Source organism: Gracilinanus agilis, chromosome 4 (assembly GCF_016433145.1).
Source record: "Gracilinanus agilis isolate LMUSP501 chromosome 4, AgileGrace, whole genome shotgun sequence".
In the NCBI taxonomy this organism is placed as follows: domain Eukaryota; kingdom Metazoa; phylum Chordata; class Mammalia; order Didelphimorphia; family Didelphidae; genus Gracilinanus; species Gracilinanus agilis.
This window is the reverse complement of record NC_058133.1, coordinates 228,377,927-228,397,803: the sequence shown is the minus strand read 5'-3', so window position 1 is coordinate 228,397,803 and position 19,877 is coordinate 228,377,927. Positions and strand designations below refer to the sequence as shown.

Genomic DNA, 19,877 nt, shown 5'->3' with positions numbered 1-19,877 from the left:
GAAAACAACTACAAAACACTTTCCAAACAAATAAAACTGGATCTCAACAATTGGAAAGCCATTAATTGTTCATGGGTAGGATGAGCTAACATAATAAAAATGAACATTCTACCCAAATTAATTTACCTATTTAGTGCCATACCTATCAAATTACCAAAAAACTTCTTTACTGAATTAGGAAAAACTATAACAAATTTCATTTGGAATAACAAAAGATCAAGAATATCAAGGGAAATAATGAAAAAAAAAATGTGAAGGAAGGGGGCCTTGCAGTACCAGATATTAAACCATACTATAAAGCAGCAGTCATCAAAACAATATGGTACTGGCTAAGAGATAGAAGGGAGGATCAGTGGAATAGACTTGGGGTTAATGACGTCAGCAAGACAGTGTATGATAAACCCAAAGAGTCCAACTTTTGGGACATGAATCCACTATTTGACAAAAACTGCTGGGAAATTTGGAAAACAATATGGGAGAGATTAGGTTTAGATCACCATCTCACACCCTACACCAAGATAAATTCAGAATGGGTGAATGACCTGAATATAAAGAGGGAAACTATAAATAAGCTAAGTGAACACAAAATAGTATACCTATCAGATCTCTGGGAAAGGAAAGATTTTAAAACCAAGCAAGAGTTAGAGAAAATTACAAAATGTAAATTAAATGGTTTTGATTATATCAAGCTAAAAAGCTTTTATACAACAAAAACAATGTAGTCAGAATCAGAAGGGAAACAACAAATTGGGAAAAAAATTTTATAACGAAAAACTCTGACAGGGGTCTAATTACTCAAATATACAAGGAGTTAAAGCAATTGTATAAAAAATCAAGCCACTCCCCAATTGAAAAATGGGCAAGAGACATGAATAGGCAATTCTCAGATAAAGAAATCAAAAGTATCAATAAGCACATGAGAAAGTGTTCCAAATCTCTAATAATTAGAGAAATGCAAATCAAAACAACTCTGAGGTATCACCTCACACCTAGCAGATTGGCTAAAATGAAAGAAGGGGAGAGTAATGAATGCTGGAGGGGATGTGGCAAAATTGGGACATTAATGCATTGCTGGTGGAGTTGTGAAATGATACAACCATTCTGGCTGGCAATTTGGAATTATGCTCAAAGGGCTATAAAAGAATGCCTGCCCTTTGATCCAGCCATACCATTGCTGGGTTTGTACCCCAAAGAGATCATAGATAAACAGACTTGTATGAAAATATTCATAGCTGCGCTTTTTGTAGTGGCAAAAACCTGGAAAATGAGGGTATGTCCTTCAATTGGGGAATGGCTGAACAAACTGTGGTATATGCGGGTGATGGAATACTATTGTGCTAAAAGGAATAATAAACTGGAGGAGTTCCAGGTGAACTGGAAAGACCTCCAGGAACTGATGCAGAGCGAAAGGAGCAGAGCCAGAAGAACACTGTACACAGAGACTGATATACTATGGTAAAATCGAATGTAATGGACTTCTGTACCAGCAGCAATGCAATGACACAAGACAGCTTTGAGGGATGTATGGTAAAGAACGCTACCCACATTCAGAGGAAGATCTGCAGGAGAGGAAACATAGAAGATAAAGAATTGCTTGAATGCATGGGTTGAGGCAGACATGATTGGGGATGTAGACTGGAAACAACCACACCAATGCAACTAACAACAATATGGAAATAGGCCCTGAACAAGGATACAAGTTACAACCAGTGGAAATGTGCGTTGGTCATGGGTGGGGGGATAGCGGGGGGGGGGGAGTGTGAAGGGGAAAAAAGGGGTATGAAGCATGTAAACAGGTCAAAAATGAATATTAATAAATGTTTAAAAAAATTTATGGAGCACAACAGTTTACAGACCAAGTAGCAGAGGTCATAAAAGGACACCTAAATCCCTAGTGAAGCCATGACTAGGGTTTGGTGTAGAAAACCCTACACAATAAAGGAATTACCAGAAGCATGATGCCAATAGTTAATGTCATCTCTTTTGGATAGAACAAAGATCCCCCTTGTTAATTCCAATTATTTATCCTACACTATGGTAATTTACCGCTGTCTACTTTTCCTTTTGATCTAAGTTGCTCCAAACTCCCAGCTTCAAAGCTGTGTTCCAGTGCAGAAGAGCAAAAGAGTGAAGTGGGATAGAAAAGAGTCTAAGTGGTAGAACTGGAGGCTTAATCTAGAAGACCCAAGAGAGCTTAGCTTCCTGATAAGAGTTTTAGTTCAGTTGCCTTTAAACTTGGAAATCCTTTCACTAAGAACTCAGGAAGTCATTATTTTATAGAGTCAAAAAAAATCAATGCTATCATCAAAGAGTTAATCTATTTTAAAACTCCTCCACATGTGCAGGTGACTAACCATTAGCGAAATGGAATCAGCATGCATTTTAGTATTCATCTAGTCCACAGCAGAAATTACCTTGCTGGAAAGCAACAAAAAAATTTATCTTCTTTGTTGGGCTTCCCATAACATCAACAGGATAATGACCAGATCTTAGTAAGAGCACTTAAATGAGAATGAAGAACTTTTCTTGCTCCCACTATCTCCCACACCACCAGCAGGTCATGGGAGGGAAGACCATTCTAAAACAATAATGGAAAGATGCTGCTAAGGCAAGTATGAGCCTCAGCATCTTTTCACAATTACCCTTGTACAATATATGTCTCCCACCAGTGTCAATGGGACATTCTATGTATAGTTATTCTCAGTCTCCTCATCTCCAAACCATCTTTTTAGATCATCTCTAAAATGCTTCCGACACAAATATTTATTTGGTAATTTTATGTTGCCCTATTTTAACATGAACATCATTTCACATTTTGATTGGAAATTGACAAGCCAAAGGCAATATCTCACCCACATCTTTGAATGATGCATTTCAACTCTCAACTTTCAGATATTAAAAAAAAATTGCTCACCAAAATAAAAGTTAACTCAATGATACATGTAAAACCCAGTGGAATTGCTCATTGGCTACAGGAGGGGGGAGGGAGGAGGGGAAGGAAAGAACATGAATCATGCAACCATGGAAAAATATTCTAAATTAATTAATTAAATAAATTTGAAGGTGGAGGAAGGTTAACTTTCAGTGCCTATGGACACAATATATTTTGACTTTGTCAAGACAAGTGTTCTGCAATGCCTAGGAACCAGTATAACCAGCTATAGACCAAAAGGCATTATACAAATAGATGGATTTTAAACCATAGAAATAAGACAATGGATTGAAAGGTGAAATCCTGAGTTTCAGGGGCAAAGAGCTGAAACATTCCACTTATATCCACTTACTTTCTAGGGAAGAAGTAGTTCTCTGTCAAGTTGGATAAGACTCCCATTCTATCAATAAGAATAGATGCATTACTTACTTGTGAGATTCATAAAATTTTACCCTTCACAATTAATTCAACCTCAGGATATAAGTACAAAGCTAAACACCTTCACTTAAAAAGCTCAAAGTTAAACTGTTTTTCCAAAACAAAACTATTCTAAAATGATCTTCCATCAAAGAAGGGTTGATTTGGAAAGGTAAAAAAAGCAAGACAAAGGTTGACAAAGCTGATTCAAGAAATCAAGCCCCAACACGGAAATAAATCTTAATTTACCTCTCTGTGAGAGCTATGGATTTTGTTTATTGAACCTAACGTTTTTATTCAATATGAACTCACAAAGTATGTTCCTCAGTTCAAGATTTCTCCACAGGCAGCTTAACATATTGTTGGCAAAATTGGAGCCAACAAGAAAATAAGCAGGAGATAAAATCTGCTTTACAAGAGCAGCAAAAATGACACTAAAAGGCTGACCAACAATAAAGATAACAACTTTTCAATTCTTTCACAACTCCACCAGTCTAGTTTGAAGCTCTTAAACATTTCTTCCTTGCTCAGTTACCTGGTTGTCTTTCCAAAATACCAAGTCTTAACTAAACCATCCCCTTTGCTTTCTTCAAGCTGTAATTCCTAGGTTTTGGCTAGCTACCAGTTACTGACTGACCAATTGTTTATAATAATTAACAGCTCACTTGCAGATTTATACACACTTTGCTAACTGACTAAAACATCTGGGGATGTGCCACACTCCCAACTCTCTTTCCTTCTCTTTGGTGAAACAAAAAACAAGGGAACCTGTAACAAAGAAGACAAAACTACCACAATTATATGACCATGAGTTTGGGGTGGTGAATTTTTTTTAATAGTTTTAAGAGTCCTCATTTTTTAAAATAGTTTTAAGAGTCATCATTTGACCCACAGCACACCCCAATCCATGCAAAAATGAGTCATATAATAAAATTAGTTTGCTTTTAATTCAGCTTTCTATTTAATTTTTCATTGTACAAAGGAAAGAATTCAGGAAGCAGGATAGGTATAGACAGTCCCCATCACCTTTCTAAAAAGTCAGAGGTGGCATCTAAGTAGGCATTCATATTTCAGGAATAGGGAAAGGGATAAAGGTGATTGAATAGCCCTTGAGATGGCTATAGAAGCATACAATTTTAGATTAGTAAGCAAAAATACAAGATTTTCAACACCCATCAAAAAACAATGACAAACAAAAAAGAGTAGAATCTGACAGAATGGAAGAAACCAGGCTTGGCCACCCCAATGTGGTTCTAACTCTAGGATTTGCCAACAGATTTTAAGGCTTAATATTTAATCTGTCCTGATTGAAAAAGTATAGGAGGGGATACTGAGAAAGTAAAAAGATTTAGCAAAGAGGACAGCTATTAGCTATGAAGAAAAATGCCAAGGCTTTATGGATCTCTTGGAACAAGTTTTACATTAAAAAAAGGAACTAGTTCACTTTCACATATTTTCATCTGTAGCTATATCCCTTGGTTGTGATATTCCAGTTATCCATACTGTTGCCTCTTCAAGGGCCAGAACTGTGTCATTTTGGGGTCAAGAACACCAATCAGGAGCTGTGATGGGGAATGGAGATATAAATACAAAGAATGAAAACAATCCCTACTCTCAAGTAGCTTACATTTGAATAGGGTATACAACAAGCTTATGAAGAGTAAATATAAAGATAATAAATGCACCAACATTTGGAAGGGATCAGAAAATCTTCATATAGAAGGTGGTGGTTGAGCTATTATCTTGAAGAAAAAAACAGAAATCTCTGAGGCAGAAGTGTGAGGAGTACATTCTAAGCATGGGGACTGCAGATAAAAAGGCATGGAGAAGGGAGGGATAAAGGGCCATGTATGAGACCAGTTTGGCTAAACTACAGGCTATAGAAGAAGTAATGTACAATGAACCTGGAAAGATGAGTTAAGGCCAGGTTTTGAAAAATAGGGAAAAAAGAGAAAATAGGGAGTCACCAGAGTTTACTAGAAAGGGGAGTGGCATAGTTAATATATCCTAAAGGAAAATAATTTGAGCAGCTTATGGAGGATAAATTAGAGTGGAGAGAAACTTGTGGCTGGGAGAGTGATCAGAAGACCATTGTAATAATTTGGGAAAGAGGTTGAAGGAGTAGAGAGGAGTCAGAGGCAAGGCTTACAGATACAGAAAAAAGCAAAATCTGGCAACTAAATGGATATGGAGAACGACAGAGAGTGAGGGGTCAAGAATAATGCCAAGGTTATGAACCGAGGAGGCTGGAATGTAGTGTCTTCAACAGAAACAGGGAAGTTTGGAAGAAGGGTAGGTTTAGGAGTAAGTTCTATTTGGGGCATGTCAAATTTAAGATGTCTCTAAGGGATATCCAGAAGGACAGGGTGGTTAACAGGGTCAGATGCAGCAGAAAGATCAAGAAAGATGAAGACTGAGGAAAGCTCATCAGATTTGGCAATTAGAAAATTACTGCTAATTTTTAAGAGAGTAGTTCCAAGTTAAGTGATGAGATCAGAAACCAGTTTACAAAAGGCTGATAAAAAAAAGGAAAAAGAGAACAGTATAGAAATCTTTTTTAAGGAGTTTGCCTAAGAAAAGCAGGAAAAATATAAGATGATAGCTTGTGAGAATGGTAAGATCTACTGAAAGGTTTTAAGGATATGGAGGATCTGCTTGCAATCTATAGTACCATGTGAGGCAGAGGGGAGCCAAGATAGTGGAGTGAGAAGAAAAATTGCATTGGGCTCCCCTTGACGAACTCTATCAAACAGATCTCGAAAATGTACCAGACCAAACCTTGATGGAGAAATGCAGAAAAAGTCACAGTGAGTCATTTGTTCTACCTAGCTGGCACAGAGCAACAGACAGGAAGGGCTGTGGATACCAGATTCAGATTATGGTAGGAGGACACTGTGCAGAGCGCTTCAACAGCCGGGGAAAGGTTGCAGAGCAGCACAAGAGGAAGTCCCAAATGCATTATGGTGAGAATAACAGGTGAGAATTGGCAGTTTTGTCGGTAATACTTGGGTCACAGATCCAGGGCAAAATAGGAAGCAGCAATAAGACTTTATTCTAGATCAGACCACTAAGCTTGTAGGTCTCAAACCTGACTCTGAGACAACACTCAATACCCTAAGAAAGCACCAAGATCAGCCCAGACCTTCCCTCCAGAAGTGTAGCAGAACTCAGGTCAAAGAAAAAATACTGCCAAGAGCCAGAAAGAATTTAAGTACCAAGAAGCCACAGTCAGGATCATATACAATTTAGCACCCACCACTACAAAGGAGTGAAAACTTGAAACATAATATTCCAAGAATAACTTATCCAGCAAAACTGAATATAATGTCATAAAGGAAAAAATGGACCTTTAAAGAAAGAGAACTTCTAAAAACATTCCTGATGAAAAGACTAGCGTTGTGGAGAAACTATGAAACATAGAAGTGAAGAGAATTATAAAAAGATAAAACATGAATGAACAATGATAAAGGACTAAACAAAGATAAGTTGCTTATATTTAAATATGGGGAGATGTGTGCCCCCTCTTAACTGTAACTAGAAATCATAGTTCATAGAGGGAGCTCAATTAGACAAGACGGGGAGGGGGCGGGGGATTCTGTTAGGTCTTCGTCATCTTAAGAATGCAAAGAGAAGAAGGAAGACACTGGAGTACAGGCTATGGAAGAAAAAGGAAAGTATGGTTAGGGAAAATTATCTCACATAATCAGGGTATACGAGTAGACATTTATACAAAAAAGGAAGAAGGAGGGAGAATAGCTGACACTTGAACTTCATTCTCATCTGAAGTTGTCAAAAGAAGGAAAAATACACATATAAATACAGCTGTATATAAAAATATATTTTTCACTCAACAGAGAAACAGGAAGGAAAGGGGTAAAGGAGGGAAAGAAGAACTGGAGAGAGGCTAGATTAAGGGAGGGGTTAGTTCTAAGCAAAATAAGATCTAAGGATGCACAAAAATATTTATAGAACTTTTTGAAGGAATAAAGAATGGAAATCTGAGGAGATGCCATAGATTGAGAGAATGATGAACAAGTTATGGGATATAAATATAATGGAATACTACTGTGCTAAGCTCTTATCAGTGTAATGACCAAGTAGGATTCCAGAGGTCTAATGATGAAACATGCTGCCACCTCCAGATAGAGAGGTGAAAGACTTAGGGTTCATAATGATACGAATATCTTTTTGGACACTGCCAAACTAGAAATTTTCTTGGCTGACTCTATGTTTGTAATGGGTTTTTTCTTATATTTTCAGTGGGGAGGGAAAGGGAACAGAGGGGAGCCTGGGAAAATGGATTTTGGCTGATCAAAAGAAATACATTGGGAGCAGCTGGGTGGCTCAGTAGATTTAGAGCCAGGCCTAAATACTGGAGATCCTAGGTTCAAATCTGGCCTCAGATACTTCCTAGCTATGTGAACCTGGGCAAGTCACTTAACCCCCATTGCCTAGCCCTTACTAGCCCAATGCATAGTTTTGATTCTAAGAAGGTAAGAGTTGAAAAAAAAATTTTTTTTGAAAAAGAGTACTAGATGGCTCAGTGAATTGACTGACAGCCAGGCTGGGAGGAAATGGCAAAACTACTCCAGTGTCATTACCAATAAAATTCCATGGAGGGAGCAGCTGGTGGCTCAGTGGATTGAGAACAAGGCCTAAGGATGGAAATCCTGGGTTCAAATTACGCCACAGACACTTTCTAGCTGTGTGATTCTGGGTACTCTTAACCCCACCCCCCAACCCTGCTGCTTAGGCCTTTTTGCTCTTCTGCCTTGGAACCAATATATTGATTCTAAGATGGAAGATTAGGGTTTAAAAATAAAAAAGAATACGATGCCATGCTTTCTAGGTACATTCAATTAATGTTGTGTATAAATCTCAGAAGAAAATGTATGTTTTATAATCTATAATGTAAAGTTTAAATTCTTTTGAGAATAATTTCAGGATAAGGATCTTGCCATCTCCCCAGAATCCAGACTACGAACCTGTTTGGTGAAGACACCATGAAGATGCCTGAAAAGCCTTCACTGTACCATGAAGACCAAAATTTGAACTTTGGGGTGCAGTTGATTGAACTATGGGGAGTGGAAATTGAGTTGAATGCAATTTGTTCTAATTGTACACTGTTATGCCAATAGGGGACTGCCCCCAAATTGGTTTTTTGTCAATGCGGCTAGTTTTATCCATTTGTTTATCCATTTCTTTTATCCCCCAAATTCCTAAAATTTTAGAAGTTGACTATGTTTACAGGTCCAGCAAAGAAAAAAGACCAACTTTTTTTTTTGCCGGACCTCAGGGGGAAATGTTAATTGAAATTTGAGAAATGCCATTTAAAAGTATATCTATATATTTTCTATGGAAACGTGGGAACTATCAAACTACATTTCCCGTGGTCCAACGGGTTTCTGTTTCCGGTTCTTTGGGCGTGGTGACGCCTGCGTCACCATGCAGAGGACAGTTTAAATGGGAGGAGTATCCAAAAGGAAGCCCTCTTGGGCTAGCAGACTCAGGAAGAGACAGGAGGTAACAAAATGGAGGCGGCAGTTTTGAATTCTTACAAGCGCATGGTCTAATGACTTTATCTATCAGCATGGCTTTAATTAAAATACTAATTTCTATATTTATAACAGCCTTTATTATTTTTTATCGTAATGGTTGATTATGTAATCAATACAACTGTCTTTTTATTAGAAACACTATAGAACTATTAAGAAATCAAACTGCCTACTTTCTCCATACAAGTCATCAGCCTACTAGAAATTTTTTCTTACACTCTACTTACCTTCTGCAAAGAGGTGATAAATTTAAAATACAAAGAAACATACATTTTTAGGCACGGCCAATGTAAGAATTTGTTTTGTTAGACAATGCATGCTTATGATGAGAATTTTCTTTTTTTTTTTAATTCAGTGGCAAAGAGGGGAAGGGAAGGGACAAGTAATTGTATGTAAATTTTTTCCCTTTTTAAAATTACATGCATTGTTTATTTTCTTGGCCTTATGACCAACTTTTCAGGTCACATGGAAATCTGTAACGACAGTTGACAACTGCCTTCAAGCTGACAACCTGCTGACTCATCTTGTTGGGAGGGTAATTTAACTTTATCACAAAGAATTCTTCTGCTGAGCCTGTATAATTTTTGACCAGTGTTATTTGTTTCTACTGAAAATCTAGACTATCACTCAAGACTGTGTCAAGAGCCCGAGGGAAAGCACTGGAATGTTGGAACATAGACCAATGGTGGGTGATCTAGACTGATTTGTGAAAATGACGACAAACATTTGTTATTGATTAAAAATGATGATGGTTGAGATCAAAAGGAAGAATAGTATTTTAATAAAAGCCATGCTGATAGAGATAAACTGACCACGCGCCTGTAAGAAAAACCTATTCCAACCTCACCTCAGCCATTTACCTTCCTCTCTCCTCGAGCTCAGGTCACTAAAGAGGAAGTTCCAAGTCACTTCCCCCTAATTTCAAACAGTCCCTCACCTTGAATACGTCATCCAAAACAGGAAACCCATTAGGGATCACAGGAAATGTAGTTCCAAGTATCCCAAGTGATTTTAAATGGCACACATTTCTTTCTTATGAAACCTACCATATACACTATTAAAAATGCAAAAAGTATGGATACTTCTTTTTTTATAAGACCTATCAAAAATATCTTACACTCCACAAGCTGGCTCCAAAATAACAGTACTTAAAAGTAATGCTAAGAAGGAAGCTAGGTGGATTGAGAACCAGGCCCAGAGGCCTTGGGTTCAAATCTGGCCTCAAGACACTTCCTAGTTATGTGACCCTGAGCAAGTCACTTCACACCCATTGCCTAGCCCATACCACTCTTCTGCCAAGATGGAAGGTAAGGGGTTTAAAAAAAAAAAAAAAAGTAATGCTAAGAGTCATACCAAACCACTGAGGGACAAGTACAAAGTAAACTAAGGTAAGAGGCTTACTATCTGATTCAGTCAAAACCTAAGATAATATATATATGTAATCCAGTGAAAAAGATCAAAGGTATACAGATATATACAGTATATTTCAAAATCACTAAGGTGTCTATCAAAAGACAATAAAAAAATAGATCTAACCACCTCTCTCATCTTTCTCAAGAATAAAAGTCTTAACAGAATATTAATGCAGCACTATCTTTCCTCCAGCCATGTGCATTTTTACATGGAGCTGAAGTTGGGAGAACAATATGAAGGTCATTGCAATAACAGAGGTGAAGAAGGTCTGAACTAAAATGAGGCTAAGAAAGAAGAGGTCAAATGAAAAAGATGATGTAGAGGTAGAAATGGCAAGAATAATGACAACAACAATAATATTAATGTAACACTTTCTTTGTGCCAGGTAATATCCTTCATGTTTTACAAGTATTTTCTCCTTTGATAAGAGTTTAGATATGTGGGATATATAAAAACATAAATAAATAAACAGACAAATAAATAAATAGATAGATAAATGAATGAATATACAAACAAACAAATACACACACACACAGCACACACTCTTTCTCTCTCTCTTTCTCTCTTTGGGATCATGGTCCAAGAGCAATTTTACATGGCTAAAAAGTATGGTTTTTCTGGTACAGCCAGACAGGTTTAAATTAACAGACTATTGGATTTGTGCCAACAGGTCTCTGCTTCCCATTCTATGGGAACAGAACCTGAACTCCCTGAAATGGAATACTCCCCATCTAATACCAACACTCCATTTTCTGTCAGGGAGATAAAAAGTAAAGCTTTCCAAAAGCATATCAAGGAGTCTGCTCACAATCATTAAGCTGGGAGACCATCACTACTTCTTCAACTAAGATGTTTCCTATTGCAATGTATGTGTGGATTCTGGGTCTTAGGTCCCCGATGAAGATAAATCCATAATGCTTCCAGCATTAGAGAACAGAGAAGTTAGCTAATTTGTTCTACTGACCTGTGAGGAAAGGCCATTCTTATGGATTTTCTTATAAATAAGAGCAGGACAGATGAAACAGATGAGACTTCCCATTGTAGCACCTGTAAGGCCTAGGATCGTCTCCACTAGAAATAAGAAAAGCAAATGAGTGAATGAAAGAGAATAAAAATATGAAGCCAATCTCTGAGGAAGTGAAAGCAAGATTTCACTAAGTTTTCAGATCAGCAAGTCACCATTAATTTATCTAAGAGCAGTGTACTAGAGTGTGGGTAGAATCAGGAAGGCAGAAGTTTTAATCCCCTACTTTGATCCTAACCTTACCTCACTAAATTCCAGCTTCTAGATCTACAAGTGGTAGAATGCTCAGATAAAGAAAGTGCAAAAAGTGCTTTGTAACACTTTTAGGGTTTGCAAAGCACTTTGTTCATTATGGTAGTAAGTAGTGTTTACATATTATTATTCCCATTTTACAAATAAAGAAAATGAGGCATGGAGAGGTTAAATAATACAACTAATAAGAAACTGTGTTAGGATTCAAATATACATCTCTAGGACTCATAGATCACTTATCCTGGTCCAATATGGGAGGAATCCCCAATTTGTAAATCCTTGTGAAGTGACTATGGAACTTCTAACTGTACATGATTCCTAACATTTAAAGAATTAGAAATCTCATCTGCTTTCTGTCACTTGTTAAGTTAGAAAACAAGGAAAACTATCTCCTTTTATGAAGGAGAATGAGGCAAGGGCTCAGAGTTTATACCAGAATGATCCTTTATATTAGGGTCAGGATTGGGCATCTAACTTTTTTTTTTTGCATGCACTGGATATTTTCTCAAAGTCTCATAAACAAAAAGACCTTTTTTTTGCTTACAGATCGAGACAACAAGCAGTACATTTTGCTAATAGCCAAATTTTTGCCCTAGGAGTACATATCAGAAATAATAAGGTACTGTTAAGAAGTGATCCACTTTATAGCAATTCATCTTATAAACAACTTTCATGGATAAATCTTTTGCACTAAGAGTCTCTACCTCTGTAATCATAAGAGCACATTTTGAGGTACTTTTATCATTTCTACTAATAAGTTGAAGTTTTATCTTTCCTAGTCCATTAAGATAAAAAAACAACTTAGGGGCAGCTGGGTAGCTCAGTGGATTGAGAGCCAGGCCTAGAAACGGGAGATCCTAGTTTCAAATTTCCCAGCTGTATGACCTTGGGCAAGTCACTTAACCCCCATTGCCTAGCCCTTACCACTCTTCTGCCTTGGAGCCAATATTGACTCCAAGATGGAAGGTAAGGGTTTAATTTAAAAAAAAAATGGGAAAAAAAAAACAACTTAGGGGGCTTCCAACCACTTCCAATTATATGAAATTATAGAGAAAGGTGATTAAAAAAATTCTAAATATTTTTGGTTGGAAACTCAAAAGTTTTTGTGTAGCAGGTTATGCAATGCAGGAGTTAGTGTCCAAAACCTTCTGGGCTAGGATATCTAAAGATTAAAGGAAAAAAGGAAAAAAACTGGAAGAAAGCCATCTCAAATAGCCTTCCTGTCTTACCATTTGGGATCATGATTCCACCAACCATGGTTCCAAACACGATTCCAAGAGTGAGAGCCTTAAACCGTAGAGGGGGCATATAACCTCCAGCCGCAAAGGTACCATCTTTTTGCTACATGAAAGAAAATCAAAAGACACTAAGTTCTGAAATTACTGCTTTCTCCCTATGATTCTCCTGTAAAGCAATTACTCAAAGGGTCCTACTCCAGACACCAGACAGAAACTCTTAAATGGGGCTGAAATGGTGATTTCATCTGACGATTCAATAGTCTATGTAGGTAAGTGTTAACGGCTCAATTAGATTTGGTTGAGCAATCTTAATGTGAAAATGCAACTTGAACCTGCAAAATGGCAAAAGCTGCTATTTCACATCCTGTATGAAATGTAAACTTTACAAATTCTTCTTGAAATATTAAGGGCAAATCCTTCCATTTGCTTTTTTTCTTTCAGCACCACAACAAGGAGAAAAATAAAAGAGTGGAGTAGGAAGGCTCTACTGTTGGACAGGGAGCAGCACCACTCCAGAGGGGTATCTCTGACATCTCAGATTGTTAAAGTTAGCAGGTGGAATATCATATGCGCCAACCTATCTAACCAACTTCTTAACAGAGTGATAGGAAACACTCATTGGTAAGCTCCAGGGGGAAACCAAAGGCAGGAAGTACAACAAAGTATAACACTGGTAGCACATCCAAAGGCCAAATCTCTGATTCCCACCTCCAAGGAGTTACGCTGATTTGTCTTTTTTTTTTCAGAGTTTAAACAAACAAGAAACGCTAGTTCACTGAAAGCAGACTATCCATGGGCATAAGAAGGAATCACAAACTTCTCATGTGTGAAATTTCCTGGGCAAAGAATATCTACTGTACTAACTACCTCCAACAAAAATTGGAGAAAATTCCCATAATTTTGAATTATCCAGTACTTAGGAGAATAAATCTTTGGCATACAGTATTTCTCAAGTTAAAAAATGACCAGGGCCCAACTCTAGAAGTTATGCATTACCCCAAAATGGTACCTTTATCACTTTATATTTCATATCATTTTCATTTGAAATTGGTCTTTTTTTTTTCATTTGGTAACTAGAACTAAGAAAAAAAATTCATGTGAAATAGTAAAAAAAGCTACAAATCCAAAGGAATGGAAACATCTAGCCAGAATTTAACTGTGAGAAAATATCAACTGCAGTATAACATTAGTCCTGCCTTTCTAATAAGAATTTCTCCTCCCCCGCTGACCTCGATTGTGTATTACTTTAAAATTAGGTGCTTACATGACAAATGAAAGATAAGTAACTAGTGTACTAAGCACCAGATTCAACTTGTAGAGAGAAAGTATAAAAAGGAGTTTAAAGCATTGCTGTAAATTCCAACAGAAACAGCAGTTTCTGGAGTTGTTTTTTTTCTGTTCTATAAGGACACTAAGCAATTAAAATGGTCATAGTTTTACCATCTATAAAGACCACCTATCCTTTTATAAATCTAAAGTTATACAAAAGATATTTTGTTATTTCAAAATATTCAACGAGTGCCATTAAGTGGCATGATCATAATCCCAGCCCCAGAGACTTGCAACTTAAACTAAGCTATAAGAAAAATCCAATTTAAAAGCAGTAAAAATAGGAAGAGGAACTGGGCCTATGACTTCACTGATACAGCAAACTCCCAGATAAAGAAACTCTTTAGACCATGGCAAGTTAGCATCTTTTCTGCAATTGAGAATCTTAGAGCTGTTTAGAACACTGCAAAGTTCAGTGATCTGCCCAGGATGAGCCAGTCAGGATGTGTTCAGGGTAGGAGTAGTAATAAGGGCAAAAAAACCTTCAGAAAAGAGAAGGAATACTTTGAAGAGTCATAGAGTCGCTCCAGGATTTCCTTCCTTCCTACAGAAGTAGAAGAACAATCATTTCTTTGGCTATCCTGAGCTCTGCAGTTTGCTCTTGGCGTTCTTCTCCATCAGCCAAACCACTTACACAAACCAACATGGTTCCAAAGTTCCAGGGCTTCAGTAAAATTAGCTCAGGTTTGGGGGAGGGGGAAGAGGGGATCAGACTCTGGGCCAAAAAGAATGTAAGAAAAGTATTCTTTAGGCTACTAAAGCATAGGAAGGGCTGCTTCATTTTCAGATGGCCCTACAAAGCTATGCTGAATCACTTTCTTCCAAAAGGTACAGCGGAATGCATCAACAAGGATTGATGGTGGGATATTTCCAGAGCAATGCTCTCTACAGATTGGGGCAATATTATTACAACAACATATAGTAAAAATTCAATTAATCAAAGTGCTTGTGGAATGGGGTTTTCCAATTAAATAAATTTTCCATATAACTCAGGGGCATAACCAGTAGACCTTTTGAAATTCAACCTATTACTGAAAAATCTCTAAAATATTCCCATCCTCTTTCTTGCCTTAGTAAATATTGAACATAATTTGAATCTTCCTTTGCTGGTTCAGGATCTTACAGTGTCTCAGGCATCTCATTCTGGCTTATCAGTTGAACAATATTAAAGATACAAAAGATATTGGGGAATGGGCTGACTCTCTCCTGACTCTAAAACATTATCCTGTAAGTTGCTTTTCTTAACCAATTCCTAATATCAGCTTGTTTTTTATGTCATTTGTCTCCTTCTTCTAAAAGTCAAATGTAGGATAAAAGGTAGAATCACAGAATTAGAAAGGACCTCATAGGTCATTTAATTCACTGCTTATCAAATCATGAATCCCCTCCCCCAACATACTGACAGGTAATCAATCTAGGCCCAGCTTAAAGACTTCTGATAAAACAGAACTCAGTGTGCCTCAAGCAGCCCACTCCATATTGGGACAGCTGGGGCAATTCTAATTGCTAGGAAGTTTTTCCTTATCCTAGGCTAAAATCCATTTTACTGTAACTTCAACCAATTAGTTCTAGTCATACTCTTGGAGCCAAGCAAAACAAACCTAATGTCTCTTCCCTTAGATTTCTACACGATTATAAACTCCATGGAGGCAAGAGCCATCTAAATTTTGTATCTCCAACATCTAACATAGTGCATACAGGAGGCATTTAATACTTATTGAAAGGAATTCTACATGAAATCCTTCAAACACTTCAATGTTGTTATCATATTCTTTTCTCCAAGTTAAATAAACCAAATTCCTATTAAAAGTGCTAAATATCTACTTAACAAAGGTTGGACAATAATAGCAAAAGTTCTACCTAACAGGAAAACAAGAGAACTTCTAAAGTTCAGCCTTCTAAAGGCTGAAAAGGATCCAGATTAAATTCATGAAAATGACTCCAACTTTTTCTTCTACCACTAGTTACAAAAGAATCTTACCTGCTGCTCAAAGAGAAGAGTATTCAAAGCTTGTCTGCATGGCAGAATCATCATGGGAAACCCAACAGCCACTGACATCATAAATCCCACTCGAATCATCTCAGTCACCAGATTGGAAGGGAAGTTCATTAACACATTACCAGCAATAGTTTCTGTAAAGCTGACATAGCCAAAAAATCCTACCTGTCCAAGTAGAAGAGAAATGATAGGTAGGAAGACAGTTCTGATCAGCATGTAATCTAATGCAGAAGGGCAAATAAGAGTTCCTATGTAATGGCCCACATTTCAAAAAGGCCTTCAGTGTACCCAATTTCTTTAAGGAAAGAAGTATTATATTAAATCGTTTGTTCAGTCTTGTACTTTGGTAAACCTTCTCTAAAGAGAGAAAATCAGCCAATACAAGACCAAAGACAGTAGACATGCACAATGACAACAATAATATAAATGAAAACACTAAAAGAAGTTGAAATGAGATTAAATTTTATTAACCATAATTTCCTTCCAAATGCAATAATGACAAGAAAATGTCTAAAGTTCCCAGTTTAGGATTTGTATATAGATGCAGAGTAAAGTGATCAAAAACTATACAATGACTACAACAATGAAGGAAAATACCAGCGTACGACTTAAGAACTATTAACAGAGGTAATAGACTAGAGGTATAGAATGAAACATGTATCTTTAGACATGGCACAAAATGTGGATTTGTGTTTTTTTGTGACTATGCTTATTTGTCACAAAAGAGGGCTTATTTGGGGGGGAGATAGACAGTTAAGGGAGAAAGTGGGGAGAGTGATGAGGACAAATGGCAATGATACTTTTGGGAAGAGGGGGTGGCTAGCAAACTAGGCAGCTCAGTGGATAGAGAGCCAGGCCTAGAGATGGGAGGTTGTGAGTTCAAATCTGACCTCAGACACTTCCTAGCTATGTGACCCAGGGAAGCCGTTACTGTCCTTCTGACTTAGAACCAAGACATAGTATTGACTCTAAGACACAAGGTAAGGGTTTTAAAAAAACAAATAAATAAAAATAATAAACAAAGGGAAGCAGAAGGAAATTCAGAAAAGGATAAACACAAGTAGGGTAGTGCAGAACTATCATGTAAAATGTGAAATATATATAAAAAAATATACTAAGCCACACACCGTGGAGAGTCACAGCTTAATGTGCAGTCATTTTTTCATATGTATCATCTGTTCTTCATATATGGAAATGCTCATATTTATCAATGTCTGTCAATTTTATAAAAGTAAAAAAGAATTTTTTTTTTTAAATTCTATGGGACTAGTACAGCACTTTGTACTTCACTTTTCCTATAGGACTGGCCTACCTCTCCTTTTCTGATCACACATTTTCTAAATGGTGCATTTCCTGCCACTTGTTGCATACAATATGCAATATGCCACAGCTAAGTAACAGCCATCACATGTTATTCTTTGGGTTACCTATAATTTTATTTCATTGGAAATAGTAGTTGTTCCATGATTTGTAACCAATTAGCAATACTAGAAGAATACTGATATAAAAAATTGAGTTTTTGTGTCATGGAGCAGCATATGAGATTGTTGAAAACCCTTCACAATTTCTCAGCTACAATCTAGTCTTCTCTCATCCTCCTCTTTGATTCTACAATTTCATTGGGGACTGATCTAAAAAACTCACCATATGGAAGTTTCCTACATGCTTTTATTTTAGTTAAAAGATAAGTACAATTGGGAAAACATGACTATAAAAAAAGTCAATAAGACCTTTTAAAAATAAAAGACCTTAAAAGGAAAATTTTTTTAAACAAAAGTTCCCAATTCACTGGATAGCATCATTTCTAGTAATAGGGACTGGAAGAAGATATCTACCCTCTATATTAAAAAATACCAAACTCTGAGCTTATCTATAAGCTATATATTAACTATATAATGTATATAATATATATATAACATATTTTATATATATAAAATCCCCTTATAGCAAGGATCTCAGGCACAGGTTCTCAAAACATGGGATCAGCAGAATTGTTATCTTTTGTTGCTTTTTACTATTTTGGTAGCTGTATTTTAAAAGAATTGGTTTCCTTTGTAAACTATGTCTTTTATGTATTTAAAAAAATTATTCTTGGGGGAAGGTGGGTAGCTTAGTGGATTGAGAGACAGGCCTAGTGAGGGGAGGTCCTAGGTTCAAATCTGACCTCAGCCACTTCCCAGCTGTGTGACCCTGGGCAAGTCACTTAACCCCCCCATTGCCTAGCCCTTACCATTCTTCTGCCTTGGAGCCAATACACAGTGTTGACTCCAAGATGGAAGGTAAGGGTTTAAAAAAAAAATTATTCTTAGAAAGGGTCCATAGGCTTCACCAGTCTGCTACAGTGAGATGAAAGTGAAAGATCTATACTCAAAAAAGACTGAGAACACTATTTTAAAGATAGCCTTCTAATGTTTTTTTTTTTTTTAGGATAGATAATTTTCTCTGGAATAGTTAAAAATCAATGATGTTTATATTTTTTGGCCCAGAGATCCTATTGTCAGGAATACACACCAAGAATATCAATGCCAAAAAGAAAAGCTGCATATACACCAAAATACAAATAATAGCATTTTTTATAACATTAAAAAATGGTAAACAAAGTAGAGTAGTGGCATCAAACTCAAATAGAAACATCTCCCTGGACCAATATTGACTTAGAAAACCACAAATTAACATTATACAGATTGCAGTGTTTTATTCATTTTGTTAAATATGTCCCAATTATATTTTAATTTCAATCCGGTAGCTGGAGAGTTTTGTAGCCAAGAGTTTGACACCTTTGAGGTAGATGGCCATTGGTTAGAGAATGGCTAAACAAATTGTGGTTCCTGAATATAATGAAATATCATTGTGTTGTAAGAAATAATGAATGTGATAAATACAAAGAAGCATGGGAAGAGTTCCATAAACTGATACAAAGTAAAGCTGAATAAGTAAAACAACATGTCCAATGACAACAAAAAAATCAAAAGAACAATAAAATAATCAAGATTGTGTGCCATAAAATTATGAGCCAGCATGAATCATAAAGATTAAGTGATATCTTCCCTTTGTCTTTGCAAATGTGGGGGATCATTGTATAGAATATTATATATATCATCAGTTTTGCTGAATTATTTTTCTTCATCTATTCTTCTCTCTTATAGGGTATGACTCTCTTAGAGGACATAGGTAAAGGGATATAGTAGGAGATGTAAGGGATATAAAAACAAAAGATAATTTAAAATTATCTTTTAAAAAATGACTATGTATTAATCTTATACGTATGTGCTTTATAGAGAAAGTTTTGGGGGAAGAGATACAAAAAAGAGAAAGAGAAGCGTAAAAGGTCCTTACCATAATGTAAAAAGTGGTGACCACATTAAGTGATGAAGCAAATATGGAGCTCATTATTTTAACTGATGGTTCATCTAGGCTGTCATAGGTAGGCAGAACCTGGCTACAAAAAAATATGCAAAAGATAAAGTATTTCAAAAAGTAAAGTTCCAAATAAAAACATGCCCCAAACCTTGCTAAAAAATTTCTAATACACTCCTCTCATTTAAAGAGAGAGAGAGAGAGAGAAAGAAAGAGAGAGAGAGAGAGGAAGGAAGGAAGGAAGGAAGGAAGGAAGGAAGGAAGGAAGGAAGGAAGGAAGGAAGGAGAAAGAAACAAACAAAGAAACAAACAAAGAGAAAGAAAAGAGAGGGGAGAAAGGAAGAGAGGGAAGGAAACAGGA

General features: G+C 36.6%; 1 protein-coding gene across 1 annotated transcript in view; it reads right to left on the bottom strand.

The window, feature by feature from the left end:
- The window catches only part of SLC38A10 (solute carrier family 38 member 10), a 75,909-nt gene that overhangs the window by 29,636 nt on the left and 26,396 nt on the right, over window positions 1-19,877 (bottom strand). The window contains exons 7-10 of the mRNA XM_044676494.1: window positions 19,496-19,598; window positions 16,142-16,324; window positions 12,823-12,934; window positions 11,282-11,388 (exon numbers count right to left, since the gene is read on the bottom strand). Of these exons, the coding sequence (XP_044532429.1) occupies window positions 11,282-11,388; window positions 12,823-12,934; window positions 16,142-16,324; window positions 19,496-19,598 (505 nt within the window). The remainder of the gene's footprint in view (window positions 1-11,281; window positions 11,389-12,822; window positions 12,935-16,141; window positions 16,325-19,495; window positions 19,599-19,877) is intronic.